Here is a 15,899-nt window from a genome sequence, read left to right on the forward strand (position 1 = left end):
ATTGTGATCGCCATTTTAAAAAAATGACCCCTTAAGTCACAAGGATGATAGTAGCTTTTAACAATTTAATTTTAATATATAAGAAAGAAATAAGGAAGCAAGGAAATAGACAAAATATTTCCTAGCCTGCCACCCTAATCTTACCAGCCCACAAGAGTGTCTTCCACCCAAGACAATGTATTGCAGAGGAGTTCCCAGCCAAAAATCTCCAAATAAAAGGCCCAGCCTCCTCTAGGGTCCCATTTTTATAGACCTCCTTCTCCACCTCACCTCCTTTCCTTCTGCATTGGTCTACCACATCTCAGGAACCAATCAAAGTCTCTCTGACCTGGACCTGTAGCACCTAGCTCCTGGTTGATAATGGGCTGGGGCTCCTAGGAGCAGGAAATACAGGATCCTGGGGAGAAAGGGGTTCCCTTTACACATGGGACAACTTGGAGAGTTTCTTTCCCCACTCTACCCCCTAGAAATGCCTGTGGCTGCTTAATTTCTAATAAGTTTAAAGCAATAGATCTTATCTTGAGGTGACAGCTTTGGAGAAAGACCACTGAGGTTCCTTCTCAATTGAAAATTCTTACTTTTAAGAGGCACTTTGCTCTGTTTCATAGCCCTGAAGCTTTTGGTGACTAAATGATCAGGAGAGAGAAAAAAATAGAAGGTTGAATTAGTAGCACCATCCAAAGAAGACAGTTATTAGGCTGGCAACAGAAATTATTATCAATTTACTACTTAATGTTGAAAATTTTGCTGCTTTACCATCTGAATAAAAACTCCATCTTGAATTAATTAGGCTTTCCCCCAAAAGTCTGACAAGTGAACAAAATATTTTAACAATGAAGAAATTCTACTTTTAAAGCATTTAAAGTATGTTTCATTTAAAAACAACTACTAAATCACTTTCAAGCTTATTAAGCTTTCTAGTACTGACATTCTGTGATTTCTTTGGTCTATTCCCACTTATGTGTTCTAAGAGAAGCCAGGATTACTATGTGTAGCAAGTGGATTGAGAGTCCCCCAAGACCTGAGCTTGAATCTAGACGCTGATGCTTGCTACTGGTGTGACCTTGAAAAGTTGCTAGGCCTCAGTTTCCTCACCTGTAAAAAAACAGAGAAGTAGGACTAAATGATCCTTCCACTGTAAGACCTCTTATCCTCTTAAACTAAACCCAAGGCATAAAGAACTAGGAAGGCAAGCTAACATCTTGGCTCCTTGGAAACTTAGGCTGGGTGACCCAAATGTTATTCAGGGGCTTCCTACAGCACTCACTCCAGACACCACAACAAAGAGGATACAGAACAGGAAAAGAAACATCCTTATCTTAAGATACAAAGAGGAAAAAAAAAAGAAAGAAACAATTCCTTCCCTCTAGGCGTAAAGTTACACAGCCTCAAGGGCAACAATGCAAGTACACAAGTAAGTATCCACAGAATACAATGTAAACTCACAAAGCTGGATGGCGCTATGGCCTGGGGGGAAGGGAAGGGAGGACTCAGGAAAGGCTTCCCAACAGTAGTCAGTCCCAAAAGGCGGCAGGGGTTCTCCAGGATCGAGGTCTGGAAGGTGCATCGCCTTCCCGGTGTGGTGAGGGAAGAGTATTGGGTGAAGATGTGGAGAGAAGGCAGGGTGTGCTCCACTGTGGTGCTAGCAGATGAGGGAAGAGAGCTCACAGTTCGATCCGCCTCAGTTTTCTCAGGGAAGCAGAGACAGAAGAGGGAAGGCTGGACCAGAGAACTCCCTTAGCTTCCACTGCCCTCAGAGAAGCAGAAAGGAGACAGCACTGGCTCTAGAGAACCTGGGTTCGAATTCCACCTCTGACACATTAGTACCAGGATAATATGGCACAAGTCCATTCACCTGCCGAGTCTCCGTTTCCTCAGTCAGTCATCGAATAGTCTCTTACTAGGCTCCTATTCTAAAGCAAAGGATTGGGCTAGAGGACATCTGCAGTCTTTTTCGGCTCTAAATCTACCTACTTCCATGAAGTTACTTCAGGGGCTGCAGATGGCCTGCACGGAGAAAGTTTGCACACCCAGAGTTCCCCACTCTGACCACTCTAGAAATCAACTCTGTGGCCTAACATGCCTTCCAGCTCTAAGTCGAATGTCCTGTGCAGTGACAGGAGAGACGCTGACCTGCACGCGTGGAGAGTGGACACAGAGAACCCTCACTCTGAAAAACTACAAAGTGGGAGGTGGGGGGGAGAAGCTCCACGGCCTCGGAAGTCCCCTCACGCTCGAGTTCCACAAAGTTATTAACAGAGGAAGAGTTTCCACACCGGGAGCTCGCCACACAAATGGAACCCTAAAGTTCCTCCGCCTCCCCTCGCGCGATTGGGAAGGCGGAAGCTCCCAGTTGCAAGACCTGATTGTTTCCCAATTGGGATTTGGGGGAATCCTGGAGGATGGGGGGGGGCAGAGGAAATGGAAGAGGGAGAAAGAGGAAAAAGAGAAGAGAGCGAAGCTCAACCTTCTCATTCTCAGACTAAGCAGGAGCCGGGGCAAGTCCCCCCACCCCCCGCCCCTCATCCCACAGATCCGAGTGGAACTGATCTTCCCCGCCCCGCGGGAAGCCTATCGGGTCACCATCAGAACCGACTCCGAACTTGGCGAGCCCCGCCCCGGACCGCCCAGTCCGGCCAGCTCACCCAGCAGCAGCGTGGTCCATGTCCGGCCCCGGCCCCCCGCCGGGCGCTGGCCCAGTCGCACACCGAGCCCCGCCGACACGCGGGACAGAAGGCTGCGCGGGGGCGGCGCGGGTTCGGGCCGCTGCCCCTTCCTACCGGCCCGCCGCCCGCCGCCGGGGGGCGCCATCGGGAGCCCGCGGCCGCCGGGCAGCTCACGCTCGGGCTCCGGCTCGCCGGCGCCTCCGGCTCGGCGCGGAGCGGCCGCTGCCGCCGCTGCCTCTCGGTGCTTGCTCCGCGCCTGCACGACCATCTTCTCATAGTCCGCGCCCGCCTCGGACGGACGCCGCCGGGACGGGCGCGCCGAACCTCCGCCGGGCGGCGCCGCGGCCAGCGCACCCTTCTCCCTCGGACTCAGTGGCTGACTGGCCGCCTGCCGGGCTGGAGCGAGCGAGCTAGCGGGGCTGGCGGGCAGGCGGGCGGGCAAGCGGGCGGACTGACTGACGGACTGACGGAGAGAGGGCGGGGTCAGCGGGACCCGCGGGGCGCGAGTCGGGACCAAGACGCGCTTCGCCAATTGGCCAGTGCTGCGGCAGGGGGCGGGGCCGCGCTCTTAGCCCCGCCTCCACGGCTCGCGGCTGCCACGGCGGCGGGGCCTCCGGTTGTCAGGGAGACCGGGGAACGCTGGGGAGGAGGGGCGGCCGGAGGATGAAGGAGGAGACACCGGGCGCCTGCTACGATCCAGTGTGCACACCCTGCCCCGCCCCGCCCCGCCTCTCGAGCACGCGCACTTCCGGGGTCGGAGCGCGCCCTCGCCTCTGCCCCACGTGAACGCCGGCTGTGGTCCACGGGGTCCCCCTCCCGGACACTGGGGGCAGCGAGCCCAGTGCCCACACCCTCGGGGACTGGGGCCTTGTGAGGGGCCAGAATCCTGGAGATCTAAGAGAGAGAGCGCTGGGGTTAGAGGCGGGAGATATGTATCCCCCAGACGCCTTCTCTTCCTGCCCCATGCAGTTTGTTTATTAAGGGAGGGTCACGGCCACGGGTGGGCGGAGACGAGTACCCGTGGACGGAGCACGTGGGCTGGGTTCTGGGTTAGTATCGTCGAGGGAAACCCCTATCAGTGTAGCCCATAGAAACCTCTTAGCCGCGGGTCCCAGGTTCCCAGGGATCCCCCAGAGCCTCGGAGCTACAATGTGCAGGACTAACCAAGAAGGATGGGAGCCTGCGTCTTCCTGATCCCGGGACCCAGAGGAGTGGAAGCTGGGAGCAATCAAATTACAACTTTAACCCATATGGACAAAAAGAAGGACCCTGTGTCCTTTTGTAAAATTCGATCATGACTGACTATCAACCCTGGGAATGTAATGTCACCAACAGAGGCGTAAAATAAAAATAAATCAAAAACAAAATACTCAAGAGAAAACAGAAACATTGGCCCCAGAGACTGAACTTACTAGAAGAAACAACTTTAAAGGGAACAATGAAAGAGGAAATCAGAATCAAAAGAGGGCTGCCTGCGGGGAGCGTTTCCCAAGGTTTTCATACTTAGACCAAAGTAATTTGACGGGCGGGCGGCGGGGATGAGGATGGGGGGGAGAATCAGTATTCTTCCTTTGTCTGCAATCTGCAAACACACGAAAGGGTCTCCCAACCCAACCACCACCACCAAATCCCGCACTAAATCCTCCCACTCTCCCACGCTTCCCCTGCTCATCCAAAGTCCTAAAAAGTTAAAAGTAACAACTTTGAAACACTTGAGAACTCAATTCCAGAGGACGAGTGATGAAGAATAATGTCAACTTTCTGGAGGGAATTAAGCAGATAGACCAATATGCAGAATGAGCTACCTGGACGTGACCAAAGTGGCAATTTGTTTTGCCTGACGACCAATATTTATTATCGGAGTTTCGGATGGTTTTCTTTTTTTTCGGTGGAGGGTGGACAGGGTGCTTCAACTTCCTTTCTTCTCATTCTTACCTGTAAATGCCTGCAACACCTTCCAGGCTTACTCCCCTGAAACACTCTCTCCCAAAGCTATTAACAGCCCCCCAGTCACCAAACTGAACAGCCTCTTCCCAATCCTTCACTTTCCGGACCTCCCTCTCGTCTCTGGCTCTCCTATCCATCCGACTGCATGTCCTCAGCTTCCTTTTCTGATTCATCATCCTTGTAATTCTCACTTACTGTGGGTGTGTACTGAAAACTCTGTCAGGCTTTCTCATCTTTCCAATTACTCTCCTTTTGATGACCAATCAGCTGCCTGCATTCTCTCTTCACACCACCCCAGCCTCTCCAGCCCCACAGTGACTGCCTTAGGCAGAGGAGAGGGGGGAGTGAGGAGGACGGAGGGAGAAGCTCCTTTTCTTCTTTTCCTTCCACTAGGTTAGCTGCATTTGACTGGTTTAGTTCCTCTCAGTTTCAGGTATAAGGAGTTTAAAACTGTCTTCCTTCAGCAGTTATTTTGCCTACAAAAAGCAACCAGAAATAGGACCCCTTTTCCTTTGAGGAACTAGAATAGCAGGTATCATCAAGAAGCTGTGTGGTGCTCCACTACAGACAAAGCTGGCACTGATCAGTGGGAAGGCAGAGCAAGGAATGCCTGGAAATGTCCTCCTTATGAACCTTGTAATTGGACCTTGGAAGGATTTGAGCTCATAATTTGAACTCTATCCCTCAAGAAGGGCCGTTGGTTTATAAGGGACCACTAGAAAGCCCCTTCCCCAAATAAGAATTCATCTTATTTCACATGAGTCCTCTGCCCTACACTTGGGAATCGCCTCTATTTGGTTATGATTAGACCTATTCATCTTACCCAGATATGGAGGAAGAGTAAGAATTACTGAAAAGCAATGTCTCAGGAGTCCAAACAGAAACTACTGAGAGTCAAATATTCAGAGCAGCAATTCTTTTTGAAACATGTTTTAAGTAACAAAGAATTAAAAATAAAGTGAGTGTCCAGTGCTAAACAAACTATGGCATAAATATCATGCGTTATCACACAATTAGAAATACGATTAGAGATTATAAAGAAATGTAAGAAACATGGGAAGATCTGTATCAACTGATGCAAAGAAAACAGAACCAGGATAACATACACAATACCCACAATAATGTTAATGAAAACCTCAGAACTAAGAAGGATCTTAGAAGCCATCTAATATACCCACTCCACTGACAAGATGAACATTAAGAAGCTCAGAAAAGGCACCTTTACCTGAAGCCAAAACAAGAAATAAATTGTAAAGCCAAACTGAACATCACTTGAGTCCCCTGACCTACCTCACTACTGCTTCCTAAATAGGAAGGAGCTCTAAATACCTGAACTCGCCTAGTTAGTCCTAGGGAACCATAGGGAAATAGATCTCTCTTCTCTTGGAGAAATATGATTAGAACAATGTGATTTTCTCACATTGAACTCACAGTGAATCCCTCCTATTTCCTAGTGATGGCTAATTGAGTCAATTCATTCTTCTTTGATTTTTTAAATTGCCTCATTTTATTTTTTTGATTAAATAATTATTATATTTAATATATATACATATACATATATATATATATATTTGTTCTGACCCATGGCAAACTAACAATGTTGACTGGCACAAATCATCAGTCACTACTGTGTGTCTTGGTTTTGCTTGTGCTTTCCTCTGTTGCAAAGAAGAATTGGATGAGAGGGAAACAAATGTAGAGTAGAACAATAAAAGTTTCTTTTTCAATAAAATCTGTCGATTTTTTGGAAGGAATTATTGAATGGGTTGTTTGTTGGAAAGTGACTCATAATGTCACTAGTTTCATATGGTATTTTTTAGTTTAAAAGCAATTAAACTAAAAATAGAAGTAAAGAAAAATCAGTCAAGTATTTCTGGAGTTAGTGTATACTATAAGCTATTATCATGAGTATATATGTCATTTGTTTCTATGTCATTAAATGCTAAAGATTTATTTTTATATTATTAACATTTACATAGTGCTTTAAGATTTGCAAAGCACTTTACATATAACATCTCATAATATCCCACAAAAACCCTGGACTATTATCCCAGTTTTGAAGATGAGGAAACTGAGGCAAACAAAGGTTAAGTGACTTATCCAAGGGTCACACAGCTAGAAAGTATCTGAAGCAAGATTTGAACTTATGCCTTCCTGACTTCAAATTCAGCACCCAATGAACTATGTCACCTCGCTGCTTTATGTTTCTTTTTGTTGGTAGTTATTAAGTTTATAATTGAAAAAACCATTTTTCCATTTGTCTCCTCCTCTCCAGGCATCCTCTGACAATCCACTTCTGCCAAGAGCCACAGAAGGGTCTCTGGAATGAAAGAGGAATGAATACTCTTCTGCTTTATCTCTACCCAGAAGGTCTGGTTCCCTTCAAGGCAGCTCAAGGGCAACCTTTACTGACCAACACAGCTGCCCTGGAAATTAAAGTATATTTATCTTATATATATATATATATATGTGCATATATATATATATATATATATTCTGTGCATACCTGTCATGATTAAAATTCTCTGGAGGCTGTATATCAATCTATAATTATTTAGTAGTAAAAGTTGGAGAGAAGAAGAGCATCATATAATCACTTGGCCATGAGTTTGCCTTCTTGTCTCCATTTGTTCACTAGCCCAAAGCGCCACACCAAAAAGAGTCTCCAGCCCAAGAGTGCCAAGTGCCAGGCTGCCCCCCTCACACGCTCTTCCCACTGCCTCAGTCTCCTCTCTTGTAAAGCCATGGACACCACTCCTGGGTCTTCTGGTTGGCCAACTTGACCTTAGCCTAGGTCAGAGCCCAGTGTTCCAGGCGCTAGGGAGCCAGGAAGCCTCTGGCATCCTCCCATAGTACACATGGTGCTGATGGGGGCTGCCAGAGGGCAGTGAGGGGTATTAATAGAAACAGGGCCCTCCTACTCTGAAATCTTGCATTTCTCAACAGTTAGCACTAGTTAAACATAAACTGCAGCATTAGTCAAGCCTAAATTAATCATTAGTATTGGTTCAGTAATGTACCCTACTGGGCATCAGCTTTGGGCCTAATCTCTTTTATTAATGACTCATATTGTTCTTTATTTACTTTAGTTCTGAACTGTAAGACATAATTAATTGCCTAAAATGGTCCTCTGATGTACCACACTGCCCCCACCCCACCATTCTCATTCCAGAAGAGGAGTGAGAGCTCTCCAGCATTGACAGTAATGATAAGTCGGGCATGGGAGGAACATGGAACCTGTGTACTGGGGACTGGCATTCCAGAAGAACCCCCCAAACCTGCACATACTCCTTATTCCCTATGACGTACATGTCAAACCCCAAGCCGTACCTCCTCCTGAATTTGACCATGCCCGTTTGCCAGGGTTTGGGGGAGGAGTGCAGAGATGCCAAGCCCTGGATCCTAATGAATGCCATCCTCCATTACATATTGGGCTATCCCATCAGCCCAGGGCTATGGAGCTATTACTCCACATGGGAAGAGATGCTAATCCATCAGCCCCAAAGCTATCCCATCATTCCCCAGCTATTAGGCTATTTTGCCACCTTATACTTCTTCAAATAAATTGTTTTTCTTTCTCCTGGACTGAACAGAGTTTGAGTCTCTCATTCTTGGGGTGAGACCCTGCTACAGACTTTGGTATGTTTCTCCCATGACCGTGCCCAGTTGAAAGGTGGGGCAGATACCTACCAAAACAGGTGTTCAAAAGGAAGAAGCGGTACAGTTGATATTAAATTCGCACATGTCTACGTATGTGCAAGTTACCTCCCCTAATGGAATGTAAGAAACTGTTGGGGTTTTGTCTTTGGGTCCCCATCACGTTTGGTAAAGAATGTGTTTGTTTATTGATCTAGTGATTAAAATAACATTCAAAAAAAGAAAAAGAAAAACCCCAGATCGATTAAATTCGGTACCCATTCTTCTTCAGAGAGCAAGGTTCTCCTGGGCATTTTGTTCCATTATCTGGAGCAGGCAGGAGTTCTAGGCCAAAGAAAGGACGATGAACCTGCGGTGGGTGGCAAGTGGAGGTGTATGAGGAATGAAGGAGGAGGTAAGGGCATTTCTTTGGTCTCTTCCTTCTCTCTCTGGACAAGTATCAGGCAATGGTAGAAAATGTAAATCAGAAGAAAAAGCAGGTGAAGATAGGAGAGGAAAAAGGAGTGGGGGAGAGGGAGAGAGGCAGAGGCAAAGGTAGAGAGGAAGAAAATGAGAATTTCTCTTCTCTCCTTATTCTGTTTATAATTCTTTCCCTTCCTCTTCTTCCTCCACTTCTCTCTTAACAGTTGTACTTCTTTTCTCTAATACCATCAGTATCATCCCTGGTTTCCATTTCTCATTTACACACACACACACACACACACACACACACACACAGACACACACTCACACACACACACGCTTTTTTGCAGTAGTAGAGGACATAGATCTGGGATCTCATTTGGCACGTGGAAAGCACAGTATGGAAACTTTTCACTCAGCTATAATAAAGTCTTGAGAGTTTCCTAGGGCACTGAGAGGTAAGTGTCAGAGACAGAATTTGAACCAAGGATTCTTCCAGACTCCAAGACCAGCCTCTTATCCACTACATCATGTGGATTATCACACATAAATATGAATGAGAAAAGCAAAAAGAATGTAGGAGAAAACAACCACAAAATCAGAAGGAAAACTGATGTAGGTTTTACCTCCCTGTATTGACCTACCTAGAAAACAAAAAGTCATGGAAAATGGGAGGCAAACATCTATAACTAGGGCAAGGCAACTGGGGCTTTGCTACAGGACTGGAAATTATGAGCACTTATGCTTCTTTCGCAGTAGAAACAATTCATTTTGGCTTGCAGTTAGTAAAAATAATGAGTTTAAAATAAGAAGCTACCAGATGGCATGCATCCTCTTTTTTCTTCTTCCATCCCAAGATGATGATCTCCTCAGCCTGCCCTGGTGATTTTCACAATGACAGTCTCCTGTGTCACTGAAGATCTGTCTCTACCCCACTGTCCCAAAAGCCCGTATTAGAGTTGCTATGGTGGTGATGAGTTGGTTAAACCATTTATTCTTTTCTCCAGCCCTTTCTAAATAGCCCAGTTAAGCCAGCGAAGATGCTTTGGAGAATAAGACATTGGGAGAAACCTTTTCTCCCCTTTCTCCTGGAGTACCAGAGCATGAGAAACTTTGCAGGAAAGCAGCCAAGGAAGAGCCTTGGGGAGTTTGAAGGAAATGGAAAACAATCTAGGATTAGGAGGCTATGAACTGTACATTTACCCAACACTGTTCAGAGCAGCAAAGGTACAGGCCTTTTTTTTTGGAGTCAACAATAGCGATTGCTGATGAAACAACAAAGGAAAAAAAAACCACAAGGTCAGGCAAGTCATGGGAGCTTCAAAGACAGAAAGTTCCCTAAATGATTATCAAAGATGCATTTTCTCCTAGGTTTGGAGGAAACGTGTTGCCCAAGGGTACCAGCCAGAAACACTTCTTCTGAAACCTGTCTAGTATTATGTTTTGAGTGGAAATGAAATATCTTCTTGTCCTTTTCCTGTGTGCCTCCAAGTGCATTGTGGGATTGACCTATGGTGCTGAATGATAGGTGTCCTTCGCAGAGAAGTGTCTAGAGCACTTGCCCTGATGCCCCTTAGACATCCCAGAGTTAGTGACTGCTCAGAGAAGCACGTTTGTTCTTGCAGAAGGAAGAAGGAGATTAATTTCCTCCTTCTTGGCTAAGGGATGTAGACTCCTTCCTCAGAAGGTTTACAGCAAGCTGCTCTGCTCGCCAAGCTATGAGTAAGTCAATGTGCGAAGTAAAGAGGAAGCAAACCAAAATAGGAAACAGACAACTATTTAGGGATGCTGTAGGTCATAGGATGCTGATGTACTGTGATGGCAATTGAACCAAGTGCGGTAAATGAAGGTGGTGGCTTACTCTTGGGTCATTAGGTGAGAAGAGAGCCAGCTTTTGAGTTAGGAAAATCTGGGTCCAGTTTCAGAGCCATCCTAGCTGCGGGGCCCCAGGCAAGGGGGACAGGGTATGCTTCTCACTTTTTGGCAGAAGAGAATGAGGCAGTCCTTTCCAGGTACAGCCAATGTGTGATCTGATTGGTTGGGAATTATACTTAAATGTCACAAAGGACAGTTCAGGTGGGTAGGGGAAAAGAGAAAGGAAGGAGGGAGGAGGAGAACCACCAGGAAGTGAAGATGGCATATAAAAAAAGCATCAATAAAACGTTTTTTATAAAGTCCATGTCAACTACAAAGGACTCACGATGGAAAACGCTACCCATTGCCATAGAAGAAACTGATGGAATCTGAAGGCAGATCAAAGCATTTCATCTTTCACTTTATTTCCTTCATGAATTTTTCTCATACGTGCAATACGTGTCTTCTTTTACAACATGACAAATATGGAAATATGAATTGCATGATGGCACATGTATAACCTATATCAGATTACAGATTTCAGAGAGAGGGAAGAGGAGGAAAGGAGGGAGAGAAAATCTAGATCACAATGTCAGAAAATAAATGTTTCTATATGTAATTGGGGAAAAAATAAAAATAAAGTCTATGTCAGTGACATTGAGCTCAGTGCTTTCCTGCCGTACTCTACTCCCCCAAATGAGAAGGGAACAGCTAGTGCCAAAGACTCCTGTGATTCATCCATGAATGTTCATCTATCAAGGGCCCTCCAGATAAACACTTGAGCGCTCCTTTGGATAAGCAGTATGAACAGCCCGGTTAGAAGAGAAGCAGAAAAATAGGAGAAAATATTTATGTCAGTTTCTTGACCAATCAATAAATGGTCAAAGGATATGAAAAGACAGTTTTTGGGTGAAAAATCAATGCTATATTTAGTCAAATGAAAAAAATTCAAAATCATTATTGGTTAGAGGAATGCAAATTAAAATAACCCTGGGGTACGATCTCAACAATAGAAAGGGAAAATGGCAAATTTTGGAAAAGATGTAGACAAATTGAGACACTAATACACTGTTGGTGGAATTATAAACTGGTCCAACCATTTTGGAGAGCAATTTAGAATTGTAACCAAAGAGCTTTGACCCTTTGACCCAGCAATACCACCATTAAGTTTGTTTCCCAAGGTGATCAGGGAAAAAGAAAAAGAAACTATATACTCTAAAATATTTATAGCGGCTCTTTTTGTGGTGATAAAAAATTGAAAAGTAAGAAGGGATGCCCATCAATTGGTGAATGGCTAAACATGCTATGGTATATGATTGTGATGGAATAGTACTATGCCATAGAGAATGACGAGCAGCATGGTTTTAGAAAAAACATGGAAGGACTTGCATGAAATAATGCAGAGTAAAATGAGCAAAACCAAGAAAGTGTTGTATACAGAAATAGAAATATTGTTTGAAGAGGAACCATGGAGAACTAAGCTATTCTGGGTGATATAATCTCTCAAATCAATGGTGAAGGTCACCTTTAGAGAAAAAAAGAACCTATTATATGGAAGTGGGTATTATGTGGTTCCATACATCTTTCTATCAAATGATGATCTTCTAAATGTTGATCTGCAGGGTTAGGGTTAGGGTTAGGGTTAGAGTTAGGGTTAGAGTTAGGGTTAGGGTTAGAGTTAGGGTTAGGGTTAGGGTTAGGGTTAGGGTTAGGGTTAGAGTTAGGGTTAGGGTTAGGGTTAGGGTTAGGGTTAAGGTTAGGGTTAGGCAACTTGGAATTTTAAATGTAACCAAAGAAAAAACAAACAGCCCATGCCAGAGGCTTTATTGGTTTCAGATCAGAGAAAACCACTAAAGGAGCTAAACAGTCTGACAGGTCTCAATACAGTTTAGGCTAAGCCATTAGTAATATTTGGTTCCAGAACCTTCTGTGATCCCTGCCCAGAACCACAGGATTGTAGAGCCAGGTCTAACCATCCCTGAAAAGAATCCTGTCTACACTATGCTTCAAGAGTGACCATATACCATCTCCCTGAAAAGCCCTAATGGGAGCCCTTGAATTGACGCCCAAATCATCTTGCTTCACCTTTAGACAGCTCTGATCATTAGGAAGCTTTAAGTTCAAACTCCTACATCAGCATCCAACAGGTTCGCCACACCGTGTCTCCAATTGTGACAGAAACAGATACTGTCCTTAGGCTGATGACTTGAAGACCCTTTGGGATCATTTAAACCTGAAGAGAAGCCAAATCAAGTCAACAGGCATTTATTCTTACATTCCAGATTCTTTGTTCAGTACCAGGTGGACAAGGACAGGATAAAACCAAACAAAAAGCTTTCGGATGAGATGCAGACAACTAAGGACCAACCAGATGCAGATAAAGACCCTCTTCTAAGCATAGTCCATCCCTTCGCCCTATTTTACAGATGAGGAAACTGAGCCACTTAGTGGCTGGGTACCAAAGCAGTCAGCAGCAGGGCTGAGAACTGAACCCAAGGTAATGCCCTGAAAAAGATGCAGGGGATGGAGCAATCACTGCAAATATTGTGGGAGTCAGTGTATTGGGCAGTTTTATTGAATGGCATTTTTTCTCTTAATTTTTATGCTTTGTTATAAGGGGAGGCTCTATGGGAAAGAGAGAGGGGGAAAGATATTTTGGGAAATAAAGGTGATGCAAAAAACAAAAAATAATGTTTTAAAAAGAAGAAAAAGAAAAAAGTACAATTCCTGCTTGGGAAATGTCCTGTTGCTTCATTTTCTCATTCTGAAAGAATGAGAAAACCTATGTCAGAAAACGTTTATCAAGCAGTATCAACTCACCCATCACTCATCCAGCATTCAGTGAGCCCTCACTATTTGTATGAAGCACAGTGGCACTGGCCTCCCACCCAAAGGTCTCAGAGAGAAGCATGGCACACACAAGTCAGCTACAGTGGCATCAGGGAGATGATGCAGGAATGTATCATTGGAAAGGAGATGGGCTGGTCAACATGCAGATAGTGTTGCGGTTAATGAGAAAAGACCTAAAGGACAGCATTCGGCACTTGCCCCTTCCAGAGAAGAACTATGGGAAGACATGAGCATGGATTGGCCAGAGTAAGAAGGCATAGAAGGGACTGCAATCTCCACCAGGGAGGGAACACCCACATCAGTGAGATCAGGGACTCCTTGGAGAATCAGCCCATCACTGTAATGTGGCATTGTCCAATAGGGGGAAAAGTTTCAATCACAGTCCTCACCTTCAGGAAGCTTATGGTCTAGCTGTGGAGACGAAACGAATATGAAAATAAAAATCAACTCTAAGACAAGTCAAGGCAGTGGTAGCGACAGAATTCAGAATAAGTAAGCATTAGTGTGAGCTGAAATAATGAGTGGAGGCTTCATGCAAGGGGGCCCTGCAACAATGGGGAAAGCTTGTGTTGTCTACCTGCCATCCACTCATCAATTGATCAACTCCTCTCTAATCTGGCTCCAGCCCGCCTTTCCAATCCTGTCACCTTCTACCATGATACTGCAGTCCAGCCAAACTGGTCTTCTCACTGTTTCTCACACAGAGGGCTCTACCTCCCACCTCGGCACCTTGGCAAGCCATCACAGCGAGCATCTAGGCTGGCTTGCGCCACATTTAGTTTCTTGGTATCCCTGATTTCTTCAAAACTCAGCCCCAACCCCACCTTCTACAGGAAATCCCTTCAGATCTCTCGGCTGCTGGCGCCTCGCTCCCCAAATGACCCTGTTTCTATTTATTGTATTTCTATACGGACATACTGTCTCCCCAGACAGATTGGAAGCTCATCTTCCGCAAGGATGGGCCACTTTTTCGTCTTCGTATGCTCAGCACCCAGCATCATGCTTGGCACAAAGCAGAGTCTTACTTGGCTGAGATTCTTTCTTTCTTATTCATCCTTCTTTCTCTTTTGATGCTCCAGATAGTATGACGCCCATTTTCAGAGGAAGACACTGAGGCACAGAATGATTCTCTCCTCTCTGGTCACACATAGGGCAAGGATCTGAGGCTGTATTTGAACTCAGGTCTTCCCGACTCCAGTCCACGTTTGGTGCTCCATTTACTGTTGGGCCAATTCCTGTAAAGAAACAGAGACACCAAATCTAGCACCAAAGCCGGCTTGCAGTGATCCTCCATGATCTGTGTTTGTCTCTTCTCCTCTGGGGCTTCAGACAGCCTTGGCTACTTTGTGAATCGCTTATTGCTCCGAGATCTGCCTGAACAAAGCCGCCCTTCACCCAGGGGCCACTGTCCCAGCAGCAGCAGTGCGGAGCTCTGCTGGCCTTCCCGAAACAGCTGCAGCACATTTTTTTGGCCCGAATGGGGCTCGGGGCCTTGGAAAAGAGGAGCCTCATTTTAAAATCATCTCTTTCCCTTCCAGACTGGCATTTACATTCAGTCAGTGCCTGATGGCAGTCAAGGCCATTTCTGTAATGTCCTCCGGCGTTCAGACACTCGGGGACGGTGCCCAAGCCACCAGCGAGGTGTCCATGAGGTGCCATCCAAGGCATTCTTCTGCCCATTCAAAATTAAGCACCTGCCCTGCCTGGCTCAATGCCACATTCATCATATTGCCATGAACAGCTCAACAGCCCTCAAGAGTCTTTTTCTATTATAGGAAAGAAAAAAAAAAAGGCAGCCTCAGGCAGGAACTTTCTTTCCTCCTGAGAATCTTAAATTCACACAAACCCACTGGAGTAAACAAACAAAAAATGCCACACAGCCTTGAGCAAAAATGTCACCCGCCTGTGCCTTCCCTCCAGCTGATCTCACAACTCTATCACGGATTCAATCCTGGTTCCTGAGAGGTTAAAAGGAGAGCCTGTCACATCTCCCATCGGACCCGGTCAAGCGCAGTAGGGGATCGACCCATCCAGGGCCACCCTTGTTGCCCAGCTCTGCCTTATTGATGAGGGAGAAAACCACTAGCCCATACAGGAAGTCGGCTCCAGTCTTCTTTGGGCTGGGAGATCTGGGATGTCTGAATTTCTCTTCCTCACTGGGCAAACCCGGAACTCCCCTTGGCTTCTCCATCTGTGATCCTCCAGCTCCTAACTGTCACAGTCAGGAATGGCTTCCCTGCTGGCCTGGCCTGACCTCCCCAGTCATATAGCTTTAGCTCTGGCTCAGAGAGTGGGACCCATCAGGCCTGCCAGAAGAGAAGAGGAAGAATCTCAGGGCAGTCACTAAGAATGTATTCAGTGCTAATAAGCGCAAGGCTCCGCATTATAAGCTGGGATCTAAAGAAAAGCAGGCACAGTGCCTGCTCTCAAAGAGCCCAAGTTCTAATGGAGGAGACAATTATTCAATAAACGCGTTCCTAAGAGATACAGGCTGGGTGGAAGGGACTCTTAGAGGGGAAGGCT

The 15,899-nt window shown here is 45.8% G+C and overlaps 1 protein-coding gene across 4 annotated transcripts in view; it reads right to left on the bottom strand.

Annotated features, from left to right (window-relative positions):
• Nucleotides 1-3,233, bottom strand: part of LOC100011919 (probable C-mannosyltransferase DPY19L1) — a 99,499-nt gene extending 96,266 nt beyond the window's left edge. The window contains exon 1 of one of the 4 annotated variants that reach the window (XM_007499952.3): nucleotides 2,646-3,233. In XM_007499952.3, the coding sequence (XP_007500014.2) occupies nucleotides 2,646-2,934 (289 nt within the window). In that variant the 5' untranslated portion in view covers nucleotides 2,935-3,233. The other 3 variants (XM_056804271.1, XM_056804272.1, XM_016424412.2) reach the window with 3 other exon arrangements.
• Between the last annotated feature and the right edge of the window lie 12,666 nt (nucleotides 3,234-15,899).

This window comes from Monodelphis domestica, chromosome 7, assembly GCF_027887165.1.
Source record: "Monodelphis domestica isolate mMonDom1 chromosome 7, mMonDom1.pri, whole genome shotgun sequence".
NCBI lineage: Eukaryota > Metazoa > Chordata > Mammalia > Didelphimorphia > Didelphidae > Monodelphis > Monodelphis domestica.